Source organism: Melospiza georgiana, chromosome 7, assembly GCF_028018845.1.
Source record: "Melospiza georgiana isolate bMelGeo1 chromosome 7, bMelGeo1.pri, whole genome shotgun sequence".
NCBI lineage: Eukaryota > Metazoa > Chordata > Aves > Passeriformes > Passerellidae > Melospiza > Melospiza georgiana.
Window position 1 is genome coordinate 20,903,275 of NC_080436.1, and position 23,939 is coordinate 20,927,213.

Consider the following 23,939-nt stretch of genomic DNA (forward strand, 5'->3'; position numbering starts at 1 on the left):
TGGCTCCTTAATTTATTCCTCAAAGTGAAAATATGCTGATAGCAGAAATAGTGAACAACAGCAACATGTAAATGTTAAAATTTATTATGTACATCAGGCATGAAATATGCACAAATTGGACAATAGATTACTGAGTAGACAGATCTAAGGAAACCCAAAACAACCCTGTTAAACAACAAATCTTTACCATACTTATACTGCTGCTTAAAACTTAACACTTTTATACTTTTTGTCCCTAAGAAGTGTGATTGCTTTTTATCACAGGTATGAGGGAATGGCAAACTCTGTTAACAGGTTGATGGCACTAGAATTGTATGAGCTTTCCACTCTGCTTCTTGGGGAGCTGATAAGTCAAAATAAATAATAGGTACTGCTGCAAGGTTTACTGGGAGTATGGAGCTCATCCCCACAATGGGCCACCAACGAGACCGCATAGTGTTTATAATTTAAAGTATTCTTCCTCCTTATATGAAATTGATTATTGCCTAGGATCTTTGGGGTTCTGTACTGTTTTCCTGAGCCTGATAGGTAACAGTGTTTGATGGAAGTTGAGCCAGTCATGTGTGTGCTGCCTGCAGATAGCTGCTCCAAGCATCTATAATTTGTTTAAAATGATTGGGTGGGGAAATTCTGAAGCAATCTTGTGAGAATGTGTGTCGCCTTGGAGGTAATGTACTAGTACACTAGAGTAGTAGGTTTATTGTTCCTGGGGCTGATGGTAAGTTGAGTATGTCATCAGGCTGCTGACTTGTATGCCTATCTGAGAGGAAAATGCATTACTGTAAGCCTGGAAAGAAAGTTATCAGCTCAGTAGGAAAGAATTCCACTACAGAAAGGTGAGCAAAGAGTAGAAGACATTAGTAAATGAGTAACATGTATTGACAGGGACAATGAATGCGTTCTGTAAAATGTCCTACTAAAATGAAAGGCTTGAAAAATAATTTGCTGTTTGCCCCCTGCAGAATAGCTCCGTTGGAAATTTGAAACACTTGTAGTTTATCTTAATTTAGAAGCATTACTAGGTTTTGACTGAGGAAGATGAAAAAAAAAACAAAACAGCAAAGCCAGCATCTGTACGTTAATGTTACCTGTTTTCTTTTTTGTCAGGGCTTTGCTTCTACTGTGAAAAAAAAAAAAAGTCAAAAATTGGGCATTTGTTGATAATTCAGAGTGGTGAAAGTGTAGGTGATGATCACATTGTGTATAATTTCTGCAATGTGATTGGCTGTTTGCTGCTTCTCATCACACAAGATGTTAGCTGTGGTGTTGGCTATTTCCATTAATGTAAAAGAGGAGTCAGCAGAATTGGATTATAAAGGTATTGTTGATAAGTTGTGAAGAAAGCACCTCTGCTCTTGGGTAGACATAGTAAGTTTTAGCACCTAACAGGAAGTGGTGGAGAATCTCAGGTGGCTTTGGTAAATGGTATTTAATGTTTCCATGGGTTTAACTGGGTCAGTTACTTTGCGGTGAGGGTGGTGAGGCACTGGCACAGGTTTCCCAGAGAAGTTGTGGGTGCCCTATCCCTGGAGGTGCTCAGGGTCTGGTTGGATGGAGTTCTGAGCAACCTGGTCTAGTGGAAGGTGACCTTGCCTGTGTCAGAGGGGCTGCAGTGAGATCTTTAAGGTTCATTCCATCTTAAAGCATTCTGTGGCTCAGTGGTTTTTCAGAACGAGTGCACAGTTTTGCCTCTGTACCCCAAGTGTTTCATAAACCAAGCCAACATGGAAGTAGTTAAGCATTATATACCAGAGCATATCCTCAGACCCAGACTATTGTAATACAAGCAGAATATACTGAGTGTGAGAGATTGCCTGGAAAAGAGAAATGGGGAAGGCACCTCAGTTTTGAGAGAGGCAGCAAGCTAGTTTGGATACTGTTTATTAAAGCTAGTTAGCCATTTCTGGAATTCATCAAGTATCAATACACTCAAGTATTAAATTTAAATTTATTAATTCATTTAACTATTATTTTTATATGCTGATGAGTCTTGACTTCAGATATTTCGATGAGTAGTTGTAAATGTTTTTATGAAGAAAAAAATTGAGTGTAGGAAATTGATTCTTGTTTTTTTAAGTACTATACAGTTAAATGCTTGAGAGTTGTGAAAACACCAGGGGCTTAAGTCTCACTAGAAACAAGTGAAAAATCTGTTTCAGTGAACATAGATGAATAAGAAAATAAAATTTTTAAAGGAAAAAATGAGGCTTTTTTTACCTTTCTCTAAGGTTAAGAGAAACAATTATCAGAAACAAGTGAAAATAAGATTTAAGTTTTCTGGCTGCATCAGCATGTTCTTTTCTAAGTTTCCATTGGGGGAGCTCGGTGTGAGTTAGCAGTCAGGTTTACATCCATGTAAGTAGCAGCCACTAAACACCCTGTTTGTGCATTGGTAGCCGAGCCAATAGAGCCAGTGAAGCCTGCCTGTCTTCTGCTCTGTTCACGGTTCATTGCCATTTTTCAGGCTCCATAATGAGCTGCACTGACCTGTTTGTGTTTGTAGTACATGGAGACTCTAGCTTGGCCAGAAGCTGCAGTGAATTAGTGGTAAGTGGGGAATTTAAATGTGCATACCTTGATTCCTTGATCTGCAACTGTGATGAATAAATCTACTGCAAACAGAATTTTCAAAGGAAGTATGGCAAAATAAAATAATTTAGCACTATCTATTTAGTGCTTGCTTTCTTTTTTTCTTAACCCTCACCTTGCACATTGATACTGGGAGTAGGTATGAGTAGACAGTTAGAAATGGTCAGAATAGGTTTTTTTAGGTTTCTTGTTGACTCTAACAAGTCCTTTAGCTTACCTTGCAGTGGAAGCTGGTTTAAACTGTAGGGTTTTGACTCTTGTATTTGACCTATATGTAAGGGTTAATCACTAGCCATAGTCTGCCCTGGGAAAATGTAATCTCAGTCTAACTGTGAAGGAGGTGATCTAGCCGAGGAATCTGATTTTGTACCTCTTTAGAGACATGTATTCTGGATATTTCCTTTTCTCACTGAAAAGACAAAAACATGTAGTGGATTTCCTAGATTTGCACTAGAACTAATAGACTACAGAATTGAAACTATGAATGAATCAAGTAGTCCTTTAGCAAGGAAGCAATACATTTACTTCAAGTACATCGGTCTTGATAGAGTTCTCAAATGATAATTAAGGTTCTTACTGCATTCTGCCTTGCAGAACTGTTTAAATGTATAAAAGGTGCATTATCAGCTAGAATATTTTGTATTTTGTTTTAAATTTTAACTGTGTGCCGCATTTTATTTTGCTCTTAACAGATTCTAGGCTGATAAACCATTTCAGGTACTGTGAGGGAAATTTTGAAGTGTTCATGTGTTATGGGTAGATGTCCTGTTATACAGTTCATGTGTTTGATAATCTGCACAAAAAGCAGGCTTGTTTTGCAGCATGGCAATGCTGTGTATGAATAATGCATGCTGTTTTTCAGATGAGGTTTTTGCCTGAATTCAGATAATATGTTTAGCATTGAGATTTCAGTTGTACAGTATACATGTGGACAATTCAATCTGAAATGGCAGGTTTTTTCTTTACTTCATTTAAAGGAGGACATCTCTATCTTCACTTATCTTAAAACATTTTAATAACTGAGACTACCAATTATGTTTTATAGGATTTGATTTTTGTGCTAAGGCCTTATCAAAAGCATCTAATAACGTGCTTTCTGCTGAGTTAATGATATGTTTTAGATGTCATTTCTTATACCTATCTTCAATAGCCATATTCAGACAGTGTGATTGTAATAATCAAGTTTCAATCAAACCATACTTAGTATGACAAATATTGCCTGAGATTGTAGTGCAGGTATTTGTGCTCTTGATAAAGGGCTTAATTTGACTCCTGGCAGAGACAGAGAACCACTATTGATTTTAATATCAGAATGCAAAATCGCTTTTATTTGTCATGTATGAGGGAAATTGCTTCTTAATTAAAACTAAATAAAACATGCACTCCATGGTTTTATGCAATAATACAAAAAGTATCATTTCTGTCTCAAATGTGTTCTTTTACAGGTCTGTAAAGGTTTGGTTAGCAATTATTTTTAACAAAGTAAAACACTTCTTAAACAGCTGCTGAAATCATAATTTTTTTGTATTCCTTCTGGAATGTTTGTAGATTTACTGTACCCCAAGGCTCACCTGTTGTTTTTCCCTCCCCAAAGCAAATGTCAAAGAAATCTTTGAACAAACTCTTATTCATCTTCAAATCCCGTTCAACTGGGACTGTGAGTTTATTCGACTGCATTTTGGACATAACAGGAAGAAGCATCTTAACTATTCAGAGTTCACTCAGTTTCTTCAGGTCAGTTATTAACCTTGTTCCAAATCTGGAACTGAAATTCATTTCACTTTTAGTAATACGCTAATACCATTATAAATTTTGAGTTTATTCTGGTAGTGATAATCCTTATCTGGTACCAATCCTGACAGCTAATGATGAACTGTTATTTCTCCATACTGGTTTTGTAAGCAGCGTGTACTCATAACTTGAATACCATCCTTTAAAAGAATGGGACAAAACATACTGTTTATGAAAATAACTCTTTTACTGATTGTTGTTAAACTTGGGTTGAGGGTCTGCTTTTTCTATCATGGGAATTCAATAGCAAAACTAAACTCTACCAGAGAAAGTTAGCATTCTGAATATAGCCAGTTATTATTGACCATTAAAACTACCCTATAGAGGTTTTTGGTTCTGTACCATTTCTTTATTTTTATAAACATTCTAATACTTATCACTTTTTTTCTCTCATTGGCATGCATGCTACCACACACATACTGGGAGTTTGGTCTTAAATGCAGTCAGCTTGCAGGAGGTAAAATCTGATTTCCTGTGATGTTGCTGAACTACCCTTTAGGGATTGGGCTTTAAAGAATTTCACTTGTTGAATTGCACTTTGTGCTATGCCAAAAAGTTATAGTTAAAGCATATTATGAACTGAACATTATGCTAGAAGGAAGGAAAGGAAAATATCATCCAGAAAGGATGGAAAAAGAACAAATTAGGAGAAATTTACATTGTAATTCATGGAAAGGAAGTTCACAGAGTTGCTGGTAATTGCACTGAATTCCGTGAATTAACATACAATGACCACCTTGTTATATAACTTAAAATTGCCTGTCTAGTAGATGGGAAGAAAAATAGGTTTTGTACTTCTGGAGCTGCCTTTGATGCAAGAAAAGTTTTGTGTGTATTGTCTTAAAAGTAAGGAGTGATAGAGTGCTTTGACATAATCTGTAATTATTGCAGAAAGTAAAAATATCTCATAGGATCACAGAATATTTTGGGCTGTAAGGGACTTTTAAAAGTCATCTAGTCAATCCCCTTGGAATCTGCAAGGATATCTTCAACTAGTTGAGGTTGCTCAGAGCTCTATTCAACCTGAGCTTGAGTGGTTTTAGGGATGAAACATCTACCACCTTCCTGGGCTACCTGTTCTAGTGTTTTACCACCCTTGTTTAGTTTAGAATCATTACTCCTTGTCCTGTCACAGCAGGCCCTACTAAAAAGTCTATCACCATCTTTCTGATAAGCCCCCCATAAGTACTGAAAGGCTGCAGTAAGGTCTTCCAGGAGCCTTCTGTTTTCTTTTCCTCTCCAGGCCAAGCAGCCCCAGCTCTGAGCCTTTTCTCATAGTGGAGGTGCTCCAGTCCTCTCTCATTTTTATGGCCCTCCTCTGCACATGCTTCCAAGAGCAGAATGATAAAATGTCTGTTCTGGTTTTATGTTTGTGTTTCCAAGATACTGCCATGTAAGATACAGTAGCTTCTTACTGTCATTGTATGATTAAAAAAAGAGGGTTGCAGTAATTTCAGTATGAACAAAATTTGGGTATTTTTATCCCTTCTTTTTATATACGATTGTTTTTCTCTTTTGGTCTAACGCCATCTTCTGGGGTTTGGGACTTGAATCGAGTGGGTTTGTTGTACCTTGATCTAGAAAATGTTGTTCATGAGGTTATGAGAGTTGAGAAATTACTGTAAAGGTGATATAAGCTAGATGGTTTGCCCTCTTCTTACTGTCTGTCAGAACGTGGTTATTTTTTTAGTGGCTTCTAGAGGCCTGAATGACAGCTGAATGGGCTTTATTGTTTGCTTGAATAGAAGGAAACAACTTTTTCTGGACATAGAATTTACAACTATCGTTATTATCTTGAGGTTAGGTTACCACAGTGATCTTTGTATGAAGGTTTTTACAGTTTGTATGGGAGTTTTAAATTGTCTGAAATGAGTGACCATTTGTGACATTATGGGAGATAGCTGTTTGGGGCAATCTAAATCCATATTATATAATTTTCACTGTCCTCCTGTTTATTTTCAAGTACTTTCCAGTGAGTTAGTATATAATAGCCCAGTCATATTTCATCTTGGATATGTAAGAGATCACGTCACTTTGTGTCTTCAAGATCAATATAAGAAGTTTTTCTAGCACTTAAGTATTTAATTAAGGAATAGATAGCAGGGAGGACATGGGTATGTGAAGTGCATTTCTTAAATCATTTAGTGAAAGTGCATATTTCTTTACAGTTGAATTGAGGCTTTTCTTTGACAGAGGAATGAATCTGTGGATTAAATCAGTATGCAGACTTCTTATTTTAGTTGAGCTGGCCTTGAAGTTGAAACTGTAGTTACACTATTGTCTATATGCACAGACCTTTTGGAGCATAAGAATATGAAATAAGTGAACATTTTGTGAACAGTGGGTTACAGAATTTGCTTCTAATCTGCTATCTCTGAATATTCATTCTAGGAGCTGCAATCAGAACATGCAAGACAAGCCTTTGCATTGAAGGACAAAAGTAAAAGTGGTCTGATAACTGGGCTGGACTTCAATGAGATCATGGTTACCATTCGCTCCCATATGCTAACTCCATTTGTGGAAGAAAATTTAGTTTCAGTAAGTGTTAACAAAAAATGCCTTGAATTTAGTGTTTAATAGCTGTGATGTTTGAAAATGCACAGCTTCCCTCCCACTTTGTCTTCTGTCTGTTTATTACTCACTGCCTCGGTGCTGCAGATTATCAGCTTCATAATAGAGTGGGCAGGGTGAAACATGGCAGCATTCCTTGGCTGCAGTAGTGAAAAGGTTGGCAGTGTGGTTTGCATGTTTAAAGTGCTGTGGAAGCAGTTTGAGTTAGTCTGCTATGCTTTCCACCAGAGCAGCAGGGCAAAGTACTTGGTACAGAAATAATCATAAAATTGTAGAACCATATAGGAACAGACCTTAAAATCATCAAATCCAACGGAAATTATTTAGGACAAAAGCATCCAGTTTTTATATTTGAATATATGACATCTCAGGAACTGGAGACTACTTAAAATTTTGTCCTTTTATATACTCTTGCATTCTTTTCTTTTTCAGATCAGAGTTTGGAAAATCAGTATGTAGATTCTAGAGGTAGAATGGTTACATCCCTGATAGTTTGGCAAGATCTGTAGGTAAAGTAATAACATACAAGTTATACTCTGAAAGTATGTAGTATGAAAATTACATAAGAATGAAATTTATATAGAAGATAAAGTAATAACTTTTATCTTACTATCTTACCTATAAATCTTGCCTTGCCTTACTCATAAGGCATACTCTCTTCTATAAAATTTAGAGTATCTACTAACTTCAGACTTGCTGTAAATGGTCATTGATGTATGTGATGCAAGAAATCACTTAGTGCCTTTATCTAAAGGCGTTTGCATTTGCATGCATTTCTCTTTCAGAAGATTACTTGGTGGCACTTTCAATGTGTCTATCAGATAACTTCAACAATAACCTACTTACATGATTATTTCCTAATTGTTTCCTAGTGTTCAATCTTTACCACAAAAATAGTATCCTGTTTAATAATTCTCCCCTCATGTTTCTATTAAAAATATCTTAAAATTACAGGAATAGAAAGATATCTTTAATTCTTTCATAATTTGCTCAAATGAGTGTTTCTGTGATTGTAATAAGATGTAAATGTGCTTAAGGCACTTAACTGTTTTCATTTAATTTTTAAAGGTAGCTGGTGGAACTGTATCACATCAGGTCAGCTTCTCCTTTTTCAATGCCTTTAATGCCCTTTTGAATAACATGGATCTTGTTAGGAAGATATACAGTAATATAGCAGGTACAAGAAGAGATGTTGAAGTCACAAAAGGTAAGATACATTTCCTACAGTTTATTAATGTTTTAATTCTGTCCATTTTGTAATTGGTGATGGACATGGGTTTAAGGTGAGTCAGAAGTCAGTTTATGGCCACTGGGAAAGTGTTTTTTTTAACTGTGGGTGATTTTCATCCTCACAGGTTAGTAAGTATTTTCAGTTAGCTCATTAAAGAGAAGATTCTGGCAGGAGTTATTGTTTGAATGAGTAACTGCAAGTCAGTATAATACTGAGGATTTTACAGCTCCTTGAAAGAGATGCATTGTTGCTTAGAGATAGGAAGTTACTGGGGAATGTGGTGGACTGGGTTAAGTTTGAAAATCTGAGTGGTTTTATATATAGATGATGCCAGTTAGTATGTAACAAATCCCTGTGCATGTGAAAGGTTGCTGTATTTCAGTCTTGTCACAGACATAAGCAGAGGGCTTTTGAAGCCATTTTATGGCAGATTTTATCACCAGTTTTACTACCAGTATGGATGGGACCAGCCAAACCATTGTGTGGTAAAAAGCATGCCAAGTTTTCTTCTTTGTTTAGCATATATTCATGTGCTCTGCATATTTTTCCCCTAAAGAAAAACACAAAAGGGCTGTTCTTATCCTCCAAATTGTCCTAACAAATTGCCTAGCAATGTGTTTTGGTACAGATGCATAAATACATCTTGCTTGGATTTGTACAGAGAAAAAAGGCTGCTGTGTTTTCACTGCTCAGACTTGTGAACTGCCACTTGCCAATTATGCCATAAACATATTGTGTAATTTGGCCAGATGAATATCTAAGCTTGGAGTCACTCAGAGCTATGAGAGAAAGAACTCTGGACTTGATGGGAATAGATGAGTCAGTTGCCCTTAAAGCTGTGAATAATGGAGCACTTTTCTGTTATATTCTGTTTTGCAGAAGTTCAGAAGCAAGAATCACAAATTGTAGGTGTTGTTTTATTAAGCTTGCTAATTTGAGGATTTTTGTTATCTTTGGTGAATATTTACCATAAGTCAGAGTTGTGGAGTCAGACATGGTGTGTCTTGGGAAGGCCTGTTTTAGGATAGATGTTCTCCTAAAGATACCTTTTCCCTTTGCGTTATGGATTTTGATTCTTGGTGATGGACTTCATTTTTTTAAAAAGTTATTTGAAAGGATTCAAGAAGGAGATTTGACAAGTAGCACAAATGTTATATTTCTCTTTCCCTTTTAAATCCAGAGGAATTTACACACTCTGCAATCCACTTTGGACAAATTACACCGCTGGAAATAGATATTCTCTACCAACTTACAGACTTATACAGTGTTACTGGGTAACATAATAATGAATTTTATCATTTTGCAATCATGATTTTTGTGTTTTCTGTGTCACCTCTTACTTTTGTCCTAATTTTAAAGGGTTTTGTGTTTGTTACCATAATTTGTTCAATGTAAACTGATTTTGTTGTGTCCATGGGTTTTGTAAGTGAATTGTGCATGTCAAGCACAATTATAAATTGATGTATTATAGGTATACATATGAAGTAGAAAAATACAATATTCCCAAAAGGCTACAAAATGCACTGGTTGATGTTTTGCATGGATCTTTAATGCATGCAAAATCTTACACAGAAATAGCTAGAAATGGTTTCATTTATGTATTATATTCCTTATTACTAGTACTGAAGAACTTGCTTCTGAATAATCCATGTTCCCTTCATCCTCAAGCATTCTTTAATGCAGTGTAGCAGACTTCTTAGGTCTGCATTCAGATATGACAAGTGTCTTTTTTTAAACTCAGATGTAGTTTGTGGGGTGTGGCCAGGAATACTGTACTTAATAAGTTTGATGCTTTATCTAACCATAATTTCCTTTTCTCTGCCTTGTGTAAAGGCGCTTAACTTTGGCAGATATTGAGAGAATAGCACCACTGGCTGAAGGTGCATTGCCTTATAATCTGGCAGAGCTCCAGAGGCAGGTGGGTAGTAGAAAAAAAAAATTGAAATTGAGTGAATGTTAGTATGTACTTGCAAATGAAAAATAAGAATAATGCACTTTATACATATTCCTGCCAAGTGGAGCGTGCTGTGTGCATTGCTGTAAGGATAAAAAAGGCTGTTAGATACTGTATGTGACTAGACAAGGTATGAGATATCAGCATGGCCTGTTTAGATATGAGCATGTATGGATACTTGGATTCCTTACCATGAATACATTTGTTCCTGAAAAGCCTTTTCACAGGGCACAGCCCTCCATGAACTTCTCCAGTGTGAGTCCTTCCTGTGGAGCCCAGTTGTTTGCAAACTGCTGCAGTGTGTATCCCTCCCACGTGGTGCAGTCTTTCAGGAATCCATCATTCCCATGGGCCCTCCATGCAGTTGCAGCCTCCTTGGGATGCATCCCCCTGCTCCTGTGTGGGGTCCTACAGGCTCTGCAGGGGAATCTCTACTGCAGTGCCAGGAGCACCTCCTCCTGCTCTTTTACTGACCTTTGTACCAGCAGAGATGTTTCTCTCATGTGTTCTCTCTCCTCTTACCAGCTGCCATTGCACAGGGTTTGTTCCCCCTTCTTAAATACATTAATTCTTAAATACATTATCCCAGAGGTGCTGCCACTGCCACTGATGGACTTGGCCTTGGCCAGTGGTGCTGTTGGCTCTGTCAGACATGAGGGAAGCTTCTGGCAGCTTCCCACAAAGCCACCCTTGTATCCCCCAGCCCCAGCTGTGCCACACAATCTCAATACAGGTAGTAAAAAATATAATATTAAACGTAAAGCTTATAAATGTGTTCCTTGTACTCACCTCCTTGAGTGGACAAAATACTGACTTACTTCACTTCCCAGAACTACCTTTGTAGCTTGGCACCCTTTCAAAATGAGCTCACTGATAAGATTCCCTCATCACTAGAAGAGAATATACTCTTTTCATACTCTTGAAGTAGTACATTATATTTTCATCTTATTCTAGATTGTGTTAAAACCAGACACCAGAAAGCAAAATAATTTCATTTTATTTAGTTTATGAGGAACAGTCTTTTATTAGACCTTATCTTAAGTGAACAGTAAATTAAGTGTATTGACAAAATGAAAGATATCAGTTCATGAAGAGCAAATATCATCTCAGTGTGGTCCAGCTGTCCCTGGGAAATGAAACCAATTCTGTAATCAGTTTTACATGATTTAAAAATCCCTTTGTAAAGAAAAATCTAAATTTTTACATAAAATCACTCTGTATAGATTTGGTAGAAATGAAAATTAGCCTGCTTTCAACCATGTTTACTTTATTGTCAATTTTTTTCATTGTGTAAGATTTTTTTAAAGCTTAGCAGCTGAATATCCTATGGGGATGACAGCTACAGTAATTTTCTCTTTATAAATATTCATGATTTGAAAGCTATAGCATTAATTACATTCATTTACATATCCATCTGAACACACAAGTAAACTGAAAACTTTGTGAACACTTATTTAATAATATAAAAGTGACATTTCCTTCAGAAAGAATTTGATTTTTAACATTCAGTGATGCATTCACTAAGATTAATGTCTAAATGGAATGATTGGATTTTGATGAGAACCGTGTGAAGCTTTGAGCAAAAAGAATAATCTTAAACCAGCTGAAAGGCAGCAGGTGTGCTAAGCTAGGAGAAAATTTCGGTGGAATGAAGAACTAGTTCTGCTTCTAAGGCTTTTTGGAGTATATTATAGCATGTGTCTTTTATTTACATGAATCAAAAGAAATGTATCTGAATTTTATAATTTATTTTCGTGGTTATTTTGGTTTTATTATCCTTTGGGGTTTTTTTGGTTTTTTTTAATAGGAAAGCATAGTGGTTTTACAATAATGAGGGTATTCTTTGGATTTATTGCTTCCATTGCTTGTAAAGGCAGTGCATTTGATTTATGCTTTTTTTATGCTGGTCTGCATGTGCAGTGTGTAATTTTAGTGCTACCTAGAATTTCTCTATTCTTCTCTGTTAAGCTGTATTGAGGGGGAGGAGAGTGTCTTGTGAAGGGAAGTGGTTTTAGCTGTACCTTTTTATTCTGTGGAAAAAGGGTATCAAATATAATCCATGGTTTTTTACAGGTAGTGATCTCATCCTGACCTCATGGGCTGCTGTCCTGTGTTGTGTGTATACCGTGTAACCCCTTTGCAGTGTGGGCAGGGCTTTGCACAGCAGTGTAACACCGGCCCTGAGCAGTCTGCTGAGGCAGGTGCTGACATTCTGTGGTGCTCCAGTGAGCTGAGCTACCTTGGCTGGGTAGCCTTGGACAGGGAGCTGAGAAGTGTGTGTGTGGTAATTTTGTGAAATTCCTAATATCCATCTGAGTTCCGGACATTCCAGCTGTCCTGGCAGAAGCACATCTGCTAACAGTACAAGGTGCTTTTAGGAAAAACAGATTTGTGTTTGGAAAGTGGACTTTAGTATCTGCCTTACTATGGAATTTAACAATTAATATCTTGGCCCCTTAGCCCAGACAAGTTATACTGTATAACATCAATTTCTCTCTAATTGTCTTATTTGTATTTGGATGAAACCTTGCCCCATCTTACATATTTTATAGTATTTAATCAGTTCAGTTTACCTTGTTTCTAATAGCCATTTAATAACATAATGATGAGTCTCTGCAGATATTTTCTGTGCAGACTGTATTATTTAGAATACTTAACACATTTATAATAGTGTATGTAATTGAAAGGATTGAGGTCAGCATTGCTCTGTAAATTAGCAACTACATGGAAAAGTCTTGTCTTCTGTTTTGAAGACATGAAATCTCATACTTGTGCTATGCATTAATGGAATGTAATCTTAAAATATGTCCTGTGCTGATAGAGCCTGTCTGTGAGATATTCTGTGAATTCCTTTTGAAATCTGAATTATTTGAGTCAAAAGGGGGTTCCATGCCTTACAAATTCAAAGGCAACAGAACAGAAAATAGCAAAGTTGTTTAGAGTTTCTGTCTTCTTTTTCTTGAGCATCATTGTTCTGATTATACTGGAGTACTGGTTTGGCACAACTAGGAATATGTAAGGAATATTTTTTAGAAGGGGTATTTGGAAAATGTGCTTCATCCGTTAGGCACAATACACATTATCTAGTAATTGCTTTTTCTTCTTCCTCCTGAACTTAAAGCTACTAATTTTTATCAGAGTCTTTCTGCACCATTGTAAAAATAATTCACAGATGCTTTTGCTTTCCTGTGCAGAATTTCAAGGTTTTTTTCATTTCTTTTTCCCTCACGCAGCAATCTTTTGGAGAATTAAGCAGACCTATTTGGCTCCAGATAGCTGAGTCAGCTTACAGGTTCACTTTAGGCTCAATTGCTGGAGGTGAGTAATATTCTGCTTTCTGTTTCCAAGCTTGAGGTACTTAACACTGTTTTGCCAGACTACTTGATCTCATGTAAGGTGGATGTCTTGGTTATACATGTGTAAAATTGGATGTTGGAACCATTTTGGTTGTGTTATTCCCTTTCTTTCCTTTTCACTTGAATTCTAGAACCCCTCCACAGTCCTTTGAAACTATGCTAGTAACAGGTTTCTTTAATGGTAATTGAGATAGATGTTCTTCATCCTGCACACCTTGTTTTATGTAACAGTGTCATTCATTCTCCTTGAGACCCTTTTCCTAGACCTTCATTATTGTTCTTCCTTACCTCCAACATACCAGAGGTCTTACCAGCTTATCTATTCTTTGTGTTTAAATAAATGCTGTAGAAAATCATCACAATAATTACATACTACACCAGCAATGATGTTGCAGAAATAATGCTCTGGATGCTTTCTTGCAGCTGTTGGTGCTACTGCAGTGTATCCCATAGACCTGGTGAAAACTCGTATGCAGAATCAGCGCTCCACAGGTTCAGTCGTAGGAGAGTTGATGTACAAAAACAGCTTTGACTGCTTTAAAAAGGTTTTGCGTTTTGAAGGCTTTTTTGGTCTTTACAGAGGTAAGTGAATTAAAATAAAAAAAAAATATATAAAGTCAGTAATTTTCTGTCACCCTTTTTTTATTTTAATACCTCAACAGCTGGTTTCCTAAGGGAAAATCAGAATACTTGATATCATGTCTAATTTTGCTTTCATTTCTGAGCTCAGTATTCTTCTTCCATTGCACACCCTTCATCATAAACAATTGCTGAGGAAAACTGGATTTTTTCTTGTTGTTAGTGATTTGCTCCTTGCTGCTTAAGTAACTTGAAGACCTAATTTTTGGGATGTAAGTGTTGAGGATATAATTGTAATCTCACAAAGGATTGCAACTTTTGGCTGTGGTCAGACATCAGGAGCAAATTATCATCTGAGGAAAGATTGGTTCTGCAGCAGATATTTTTTTTTAAGAGGCAAAAGACAGTAACTTGGAAATGTATCTGTAAACTGGATGCAAGATCTTGTGCCTCATACTTTGGAGATAGTCGGACTTGTTTTATAATTTTATCTTGTGAACAGAGGTCGCATTCTGCTGTTGAATTATGTTGCCCTGTTTTACTTTAAAATATCATCAGTGAAACTCAGAAAATTGTAATTTTGAAAAAGAATAAAACTCTAAGATACAGGTTAAGAATTCAGCTTTTTATCAATTAGGCTGAGCTTTAATCACTTTGGTAAAGTGACTTGCACACAGGGTGCATGCTTGCCAGCCTTCTGAATAGATACTTAGTTGAATTCACTGTTTTTAATTCTAATTTCCCATAACTTTATGAAGTTCACAGTTTTCATAGGGATCAGCAAGGTATTTATTAATTGGCACACCTGCTTCTTTAGCTGCAGCAAACTCACGTGATGGCTACAGCATTTTGTTCTGCTTTGTGATGTGCTCTGGCAGAAAAGACACTGGGCAGTGTCCTTTATGGACAGTATCTAAAAGGTTTTTACATGTGAAAGAGCTAAAATGTCTAAAGAGTGTTTTGTGGTCTTTCAGGATTTTGCTCTGCAAGTAAGTAAGTAAGGGAAGGAATATGTTGGTGCAAAGTTAATGAAAGAGCTATAGTCTGTGTAAATTATGTCTTACTGGTAAATTGTTTTCTTTTTTTGATGTTAAATCTTTCCTAAAAGGAAATACTTGAATTACATCTATGAGACTGATTGTACAGTACTGTTTTCTTTCTCTTGCCCCCCCCCCCCCCCCTCTATTTTTGCACAGCAGCATTTAAAATAACTTGTTATTTTATTTTTGTTTCTGACCTTATTCAAGCACTTTGAAATCAAGGATGATTCCATTGATGAGTTAAAAGCAGTGTTTTACACTTGAAAAGAAAAATTCTTGTTTGAAAGAATGTTAGATTGCTAAAGTTTTTAATAGCCTGTTTAGTAATTGTTTTTAAGATTGTTTAGGATAAGAAGTTCATGTAGTTGTTTTGACACTGTACAGTTAATGGTCAGCGTGATGCTAAGATTTGGACTCAGAGATGTAGGTGGTCTGTTGGAAGTATGTTAAACTAGACAGCAGAAACACTTATGGAGTTTACTGTGGGTCTGTTACTGGGTTCTTGTATTCCTGAGCTGGATTATCCTAATTGCATTGTAATTCCACAATACATCTATACCATAATATAAAGGTACAATGTAGTTGTTTTCTCTATTTCAAAAAACAGAATTGAACACAAACTGGAAATTATATAATTCTAAATAAAAACTTAGATTTTTGGTCAAGAAAATAAAGACACTTATGAGTCTTGGCATCCAGCTTCAGAATTAATTAAGTTTCTTCTCAGGTTCCTACTAGCCCATGCTGTGTCCCAGGTTCTGTGGCACACCAAATGTGTGTGCCCAGTGAGTTCAGCTACATAACAAAAGGAAGTGGGGGGATTGTCTTGCAGTGTTTTGTCTGGTGGCTTTGGGTTTTTTAAGTATAGGCATTGCGGAACTAGGTTGTCTTTTCATGGTAGATTGGAAATTCAGGCTGGGAAGGCACCATTTCTTTTTGTTACTGTCAACCTTTCTTTGTGTTTAATAGCTACCTTTCCTCAGCATAGTCAGTCTGTAAATGGCACAGAAAGTACTGTGTTGGAAGAACACACTACATTTGTGTATTAACTGCTGCACTTTCTATTAAGGCACCTTTGTTCTGAACTTCCTTTTAAGGAAGTAGTAAAAAAATTCTGCAGAATGAGAACTTCTGGGAATTTTGAATTTTTAGCTATGATTTCTCTGTACTTAACAAATAGTGGAAAGTGGCATTGGTGCAGTTTTGTTGCTGTGGGTTTTTTGTTACTTAACTGGCAAACATTTTTGACAAAATGATATTTCATAACTATGGAATAACATTAGGAAGTGACCATATCCAATAAAAATAACTTTCTTTTAAGTTTTATGATCTATACCTATGCCAAAACAACCATGGAGAAGATGGGTTTAAAAAAAACAGATGCTGTTATGATGTGTTATGTTTGGAAGTTAAGACTGCCATCTACTGATTTTTTTCTTAAACCTATTAGTTCCTAGAAAAGTGCATGTGCGTTTTTGAAATGACAGTTCATGTTCATAGTAGCATTTTCCAGGACCAAGGGCCTTGCCAAAATCAGTTTCTGTCCACTAATCCCTCCTCTTAGTAAGATTAAAAATGCTCATTAGTTATAGGGTTTAAAGAAGTTCATGCTTCCATGTTGAACTGAACAAGAGAAAATCTTATCCTTAGTTGACTCAAGTCTTCAGAAAACCCAGGTTAGTGAGTCAAGTAGAAGTGAGTTGATAATTTATCATAATCATGTGTCTATCTCACAACTTCTATTCCATCTTTAAAAGTGATTGGAAGCTTTATGGGAAAATTATGCTCAGGGGCTAAAAAAGTCAAACAAACTTTTCTGTAGTAGATATATCCAAGGTTTATGTTTGGTCCTTAAACTTTTTTCCTTCTGTACTGCAATAGCATCAGGCTTGACTTAGTTGAGGAAGGCAGATCTGGTCACACATTTCATTATAATTTTCAACAGAAACTATAATATAAAATTATACTTGTATGCTATGCAGTGCTCTAGCAGCATCCCATACTTAAATGCCATCCACCTCCAAGGCTAGTCCCTGTGCAGAAAGGCATTTCTGTACAGCACTGATAAAATACTATTTTCTCTATTAGGAAGATAATGTTGCCTTATGATGTCTTTGTTTCTATAGGCTTGTTACCACAGCTGATAGGTGTTGCTCCAGAAAAGGCTATTAAGCTAACTGTACGTATCTTTTTTTTTTCTTTCCTCCCTGGCATCCTTTTGTTTGTTAACATGCACAGGATTTATTTCCTAAAATGTGTGAGAGATGACCACTTACAAGCATTCTAACATATATGGCTACAGATTTACTTGATATATATTAATAAGGAAGAAGAATAACTTCAAACAGTGTGTAATATATTGTATCTTTATTAGGTTAATGACTTTGTCAGAGACAAATTTACCAAGAAAGATGGTTCCATTCCATTGCTTGCAGAGATCCTTGCTGGAGGCTGTGTAAGTATCTGTCCTGTATTCCCAGGAAAAATTGATTCTCAGTCACGTCCAGAATAGTTGGAATGACAGTTAATGGGTGTGCTTTGTCAATTTGAGCAGGAGTGCTCTTTTTTTCTCCCAGTCACAAGAACTAAAAAAAGTACTATTTCTGTTTGGAAAGCATAGCATACTTCTGAATTAATTTCTCTTGGAACAGTGTGCTTAAGCAACTTATTTTGGCCCAGATTATAACTTTCAGTTTCAGCAGTGGTTTCATTCACAAAGTCTGAAGAAGAGGGTGCCCTGTTCTCCCTTTCCATATGTTCTGCTGGGTTGCCATTCATCATTAGTTTGGGAAAATACAGGTGCTCCTTGAGAGTGGATTATAGCCATGATTAAATTTCCTTCAGGGGAGGGATGGAGATGTCTAGAATGGTTTAAGGAAATCTAATTCTTGCTGAAGATTTTAAGAAGGAAAAGAAATACACTCTTCAACTTGCTGTATGTGAAAATTTTACTGTTGTGGAAAGATGGAAAAAATTAACAATATAGCCTTACCTTTCATGTAACATGTATAAGTGAATTGTCTTTTTAAATAACTTCGTATAAAATGCAGCTATGTTACTCCAGATGCTAATTACATCCCTCATCTAAATACAGTTAAAAAACAAACCATGTTTTTGTTGAAATTGAGGGCTGTAATTCAGTGGATGTTTTAGCAATCTGTAAGTGGTTTGACTTGATATTGATGCTGGATTTCTTTTGGTTTTGCACGTTGGCTAATTTCATTTGTGGGATTCCCCGACAGTTGTTAACCCTATAATATGTTTAGGGCTTGAGTTGGGTTTCTTTTGTAGCAGAGAACACTAATGACTTCCAGTTGAGTAGGCTGACAGGCTGGTATAAAACCTCCTTGGCTTACAACAAAACCTGGGGCAGAAAGGTTGTTGACCTCTGCAAACTTTTAATTCAAAGAAACAGCCCTGAAGGGAGGCTGCTTATAGTTCTGCCTGATTGAATTTGGCAGCCCGGTACATGCTTGAGTCTTCACCTGTCAGTGTACAAAGTTTATTTTCTGAGAAATGTGAGAAAGCAGCTCTAATGCATAGCTAGCAGAAGAGTAACCTTTTTCTGGAAAGCTCAGTAACACAGAAAGCAAATACAGGTCATCTGTATGGAGAATAGAATTCATTTGTGGTTGTGTTGTGCTTAAATTCATAATTAAAGTCAAACATCTGATAATTTTATTATTTTGTACTGAAATATGTAATACTAAATTCAATCTATATTAGAGCCTTTTTCACTTGCCAGGTACTCCTGTTTCAAAATAATTGCATTGTTTTACTGTAGTGAACCTGCAAAAATTGGGGAGAAATTGAGTTTCAGATAAGCTTTCAGAGATTTAGGTGTTTTGTGAAGATGGCCAGATTTCTAGTCTGTCCAAAAACAGCACCTTCTAGCTGACTGTCTGAGCTGGTATTTTCATCTCCTTTTTCAAGGTAATATTAATCTCACTCAATCTGGGAGAATTTTAAACAAAATTATAGAACTGTTGGTCCCAGTTTAGCAACCTGAGGGGTGTTTCTTTGAGCTTCCTCTGGATCATCTGATATCTTACCAGCTGAAGACTTTTTTGTCTCTGCTATTGCTTAGTTCTATTTTAGCAATTCCACTTCTTCCTGGATAGCAGAATCTTTGTTAGGAAGCCTGTAAGGTTAAGAGTCTGAAAATATCAGTTGGCTAAAGCTGGGGCAATTAGACATTAGTCTCTCTTTTTTCATCCTCAGACCTTTTCATTCTCATTTTGATAGCTCTTTTCTGTGTTGACTTGCTTGGAAATAATGTTGGTCATCACACTTCTGTTGTTACTGTGTTCTGTTTTTCTAGAAAATATTATGGGGTGCAACCAACAATTCCATCCAAGGAAGGGCCACAAGTAGGGGCACAAAAGGCTTTGTGTTTGGGGGATGCTACCTTTCATTTTTCCTTTATTCTCTTCCTTCTCTCTCTGTTAGTACAAAATGATGGTTTAATGTGGGAATGTTTGGATTTTATATATGCCAAAATTATTTTCAGCATTTAGATTTGGGTAAGTCAGGTTTTTGTGGCTTTTTGTTACTGTTTGTTACTTAAAACACTTAAGTATTTTGCTAATAGTATACTATAAATATAGGCTAAAATAAGACCATACTTTTTTACTTTGTCATAATATCAGAAGAAATAACATTATTCCCACATGTACTTCTCAGAGATGGACTTCCTGCTGTCTCTGACCCTCACTTGCCTGTGTTTAGTGTTGAACTATCTCCTCATTAACAGGAGTAATGCAGTTTTGGATGATGTCTGGTATGGAACTGCTGGTGGATAAGCAAGATGAGCAAGGCATATTTTCGGCTATTTTACAGAGCTTACAGCAGAGACCTTTCATACTTTCAAAAGCCTTCCCTCTTGCAAGGTATACAAAAGCACATTGTGCATGCCACAGTCCTCAAACAGCAGTCAAAAGAGTTCTTGTGAGGAAGTGGAGGCAGCTTGGGAAAGGTTCCAGCAGACATGGCAAATTCTCCTCTCTGGATGGCAGTGCTGTATCAGAGCTTATGTACAGTGTTACAGTTTTCTAAGACCCACACCCAAGGACGGGTGAAGCCTTTGACATTATGACAGTTCAGAGCGGTTCAGAGGCCCTGTGTAGGCTGGCCAGAATCCTCAGCTCTGCAGTATCTGGAAGCAGTGCTGTACTGTCCAGCAAAGGAATGGCTCTCCTCCAGAAACGCTGACACTGAGAGACTGCATCACTTTGGCCAAAATCTTACTGCTCAGGCTCCAATCATTCTCAGCTTCTGTCAGCTTGTGGAGTAAAGCAGTGCTGGCAGTAAGGAGAAACATTGTCATTCTCACAGCAGCTACCAAAGACTTCTCCCAGGCAGTGCCTGTTCGTGTGGTCAGCTGCCTGTCTGTTGTCTTTCCTTCCTCCCTGCAGGGCAGGGACCTCCCGCAGGCAGCCCGTGCCCTATGCTCCTTTAAACCTTCCTGCTGCTGCTGGGCAATGTAAATGTCACTGGAAAGTGCAGGGTCTGCTCTGTCAGAGCCCGAATATTCCCAGCTGCTCTCAAGCTGCAGCTGTATTTGAAAACTGCAGAGCAGCTACGTTGGGCAGCTCAGTTACAGCAGTCAGGTCGTACCTGTCAATGAAAGGGCTCTTCTTCCTGATGGATGAAACTGATATCCCATCTTCCTACCTGCCTGCAGTATGCTGGTTTGTTGATCATTAACAGCACTGTCCATATTTACACATGTTCAGGGCAAACAATTTCTTTCCCTACTGTTACTGTAATTAATTGAATTAAATTCTGTTGTAATTCAGTGATTAACCTGCATTCCTGAAGTTTTCAGCTCCCATTAGCTTTGAGTTGCAGGGGGGCTGAGTGAAGCTTTGGCAATGCTTTCCTCTATCCCAGCAGAGGCCTGGGAGGCAGAGAGCCCATGCCTGATATGGACAGTGCTTCCCAGAGCAGCTTACATGCATGGCACATGTGAGTACATGGTGAAGGGCAAGGTGCTCTAGGGAGCTGCTCTTCCTCACTTGGGAAGCAGTGCTGAAGCAGACACCTAGTGCTGTGCAAATGATTCATGGTTACTGCTACAGTGGACAGAGGTACTGTGAGTTTAGCCTCTAATTCCTATGAGTTACGTGGGAATAAGTAGATTCTTCCCATGCTGTGCGTGGTGCTTAATATTTTGAATGGATAAATTTCGTTTCATCAGAAAGATGTTTTTGCTTTATGCTGTAGGAAGAAAGATGATTTGGAATGCCAGGCAGAAAGGGTCTTGGGAGCCTTTGGAGATGTGGGCAATGCATCCGTTGATAATTAGAGGTTGGGATGTGTGTATGTGTGTGTGTTTGCACATACATACACAGAGAGATTCCGATTTACCACTGATTTTAAAGTTTTGATAAACATTAAATCTAAGATTCAGTCCAAATATTTTTGGTATACTTTTAAGAAATAATTTTCATACATATTTATGCATATATATATATACATGCACACAAAAATGCATATAGGTGTTATCAGGCAAACAGGAATGTGTCAAATATTTTGTTTGGAAAAAATAATGTTAAATGTTGATGGTTTTGTTTAACAAGAACAAAAATAAAGAGTTACAGACTGCTTTTCCTTCAAAATCCTGAAGATATGTTACTTCTTTTGTTATGCTTTAAAAAAATAAGTGAGAAGCAGAATTAAACTTTACTACTTTATCTTGATTTCTATTGTGGACATTTAAAACCGGGAGAAAATGGTTTTTTAATGAAAGAGACAGTAAGCTCACTCTAGGTTCATGAACCATGTCAGCTTTGCCTAGAGAAAGAAATGCAAGTTCTTTTGATGTTTTTAAACAAGACTGTTTCAAGTAACATCTTATTTTAGCTGCTTCTTTGGGACATAGTTGTGGTCCAGGATGTGGTGGTTTCTAAAAGGAAGGAAGGAAGGGCTTGAAATAGGCCTCTCCCCTTTGGAGCATATGCCTCTCGGGTGGAATTGGAAAGGGCAAGAGGTCTCATGTTGCAGGGTCATTTGTGTATTTCCTTCAGCCTTTGGCATGTCATGGGGCGTTTGCTGTGGGATCTCAAACTACATCTTTTCTCTCATAACCTTTGCTGTCAGATTTAGTTCCTTTATTTGCTCCTTGTAGAGTTATTTTACATGACATTAAGGTTAAGTAGAAGCTTTTATTACTGGTATTTTTGATGTGTATGAATAACCTCCATTCAGAAACAAATTTGTCAACCTTTTTTAAAGTGTCTGTTGCAATTTATGTGTGAAGCGAGGATTTATGAGAGAGCAATCTAGATTTACTGCACCATCTCCAAAAGCAATTCAGGGAGTGCAATGTATACCTCTGTGTGCATATACACTTGCACATGTATTTATCATACAGAGCTGACAGCTGAAGTAAGAGACTTTGAAAAAGAATGATGCTGATTGCTAATGATTTGCACAGGAGCGTGGAGGTTTGTACTGCAAACCTACATGCTTCCAGTTCATTTTTATTTGGAGATCCTTTGTGTCATTTTCCTCTGCATCCTTTTCTGCAGAGTGCTCTTCTCCTCTCCAAGGCAGCACTTTCCTCTGCCTCACACATCCTTTGTCACACCTTTTACTTAAATAGAAAACACAGACAAACTAAAAAACCACCCTTGCATTCATTCTTTAAAAAATGAAAATGGGAGTTTTCTTGCGTTACATGTTCTGTATTAAAGTCAAAGCTTGTCCTGCCTGTGCTTGTGATGTGTTGAGGGACCTAACTCAGATGTGCCACTCCACTGAATGCAGTGCTCCTCTTCCTGTGAGTCAAATCACTGCTGGGCAGAAAAGTTTGTCAAGCTCCAACTAGACCAGCCAAAGTCAAGGCTTGGGTAGCAGGACATACTGCTAACAGGGGCTGTTTAGGTGGGTACCTAGGTAGTTACAGCTCTTTTGGAGAAAGCTGCCTGTTGGGAAGTCTGTCAGCACTGTAAATACTCAATGTTCAAAGTGTTGATGTAATTGAAGAGCTTTTTGATGGGGTTTCTACTGATAAGTTTAGGTTTTTCCTTGTATTTTATTTTGCTTAATAACCTGACCACCAAATCATCTTTTTATACTGATGGATTACATAATTCCATTTTTACTATATAGAATTTGTAACATTGTATTTCTAATTAGTGTTGCTACTAAATTATTAAAATGTGCTGTGTTCAGTGTATTTTGCTTTCTGTATCAGAAGAGTGCTATGGCTGATTTTAACAGAAAGGTAAACCTAGGAGAAGAAAATGTTAATTACAGGAAGATTGAATTCAGGTTAGAAAATAGAAATGTTTACAAATTGGTTTACAAATTTGTGTTTCTGTAGTGGCTGTTGGGCAAATAGGAAGAGTTATTTTGGCTGCTCGGCAGGGTGTGCTAATTTTTAACATCAAAAATAAAAAATGGAATTTCACTTATACATGTACACAAATAATACATATTTAATAGATGGGTAGCTGGTATTTGTCTAGAAGGAGTGAATTTCTAGCTTAGTGTTGCAATCTAAAGTTACTTGAATTTTTTTTGTGTGGTCCATTGTATTATGTAGTGAGAACACACTGCTTAACATTTTATCCACCAAAATTATTTTTTAAAAGATACAGGGAAATGGTCAACATTTGAAATTATTTTATGCTTAATGCAATGCAAACAAACAAAAAAAAAAGGTTAACAGAATTTGCCAGATGCAAATTTTATAAATTTTATTTAGATTGGAACTTTGCTTAGCAAAACAGCCATATCATCTTGCATGCATAGGTGTGTATAAACTGGAAAAGGTGAGATGAGAAGTAAAGAGAGTCTAAAGAATGCCTTTGGACATAGGA

The 23,939-nt window shown here is 37.0% G+C and overlaps 1 protein-coding gene across 1 annotated transcript in view; it reads left to right on the forward strand.

Annotated features, from left to right (window-relative positions):
* SLC25A12 (solute carrier family 25 member 12) overlaps positions 1-23,939 on the forward strand; it is a 45,133-nt gene that overhangs the window by 13,888 nt on the left and 7,306 nt on the right. The window contains exons 5-13 of the mRNA XM_058027668.1: positions 4,184-4,323; positions 6,772-6,918; positions 8,020-8,158; positions 9,363-9,456; positions 10,016-10,100; positions 13,370-13,454; positions 13,916-14,074; positions 17,238-17,290; positions 17,486-17,566. Of these exons, the coding sequence (XP_057883651.1) occupies positions 4,184-4,323; positions 6,772-6,918; positions 8,020-8,158; positions 9,363-9,456; positions 10,016-10,100; positions 13,370-13,454; positions 13,916-14,074; positions 17,238-17,290; positions 17,486-17,566 (983 nt within the window). The remainder of the gene's footprint in view (positions 1-4,183; positions 4,324-6,771; positions 6,919-8,019; positions 8,159-9,362; positions 9,457-10,015; positions 10,101-13,369; positions 13,455-13,915; positions 14,075-17,237; positions 17,291-17,485; positions 17,567-23,939) is intronic.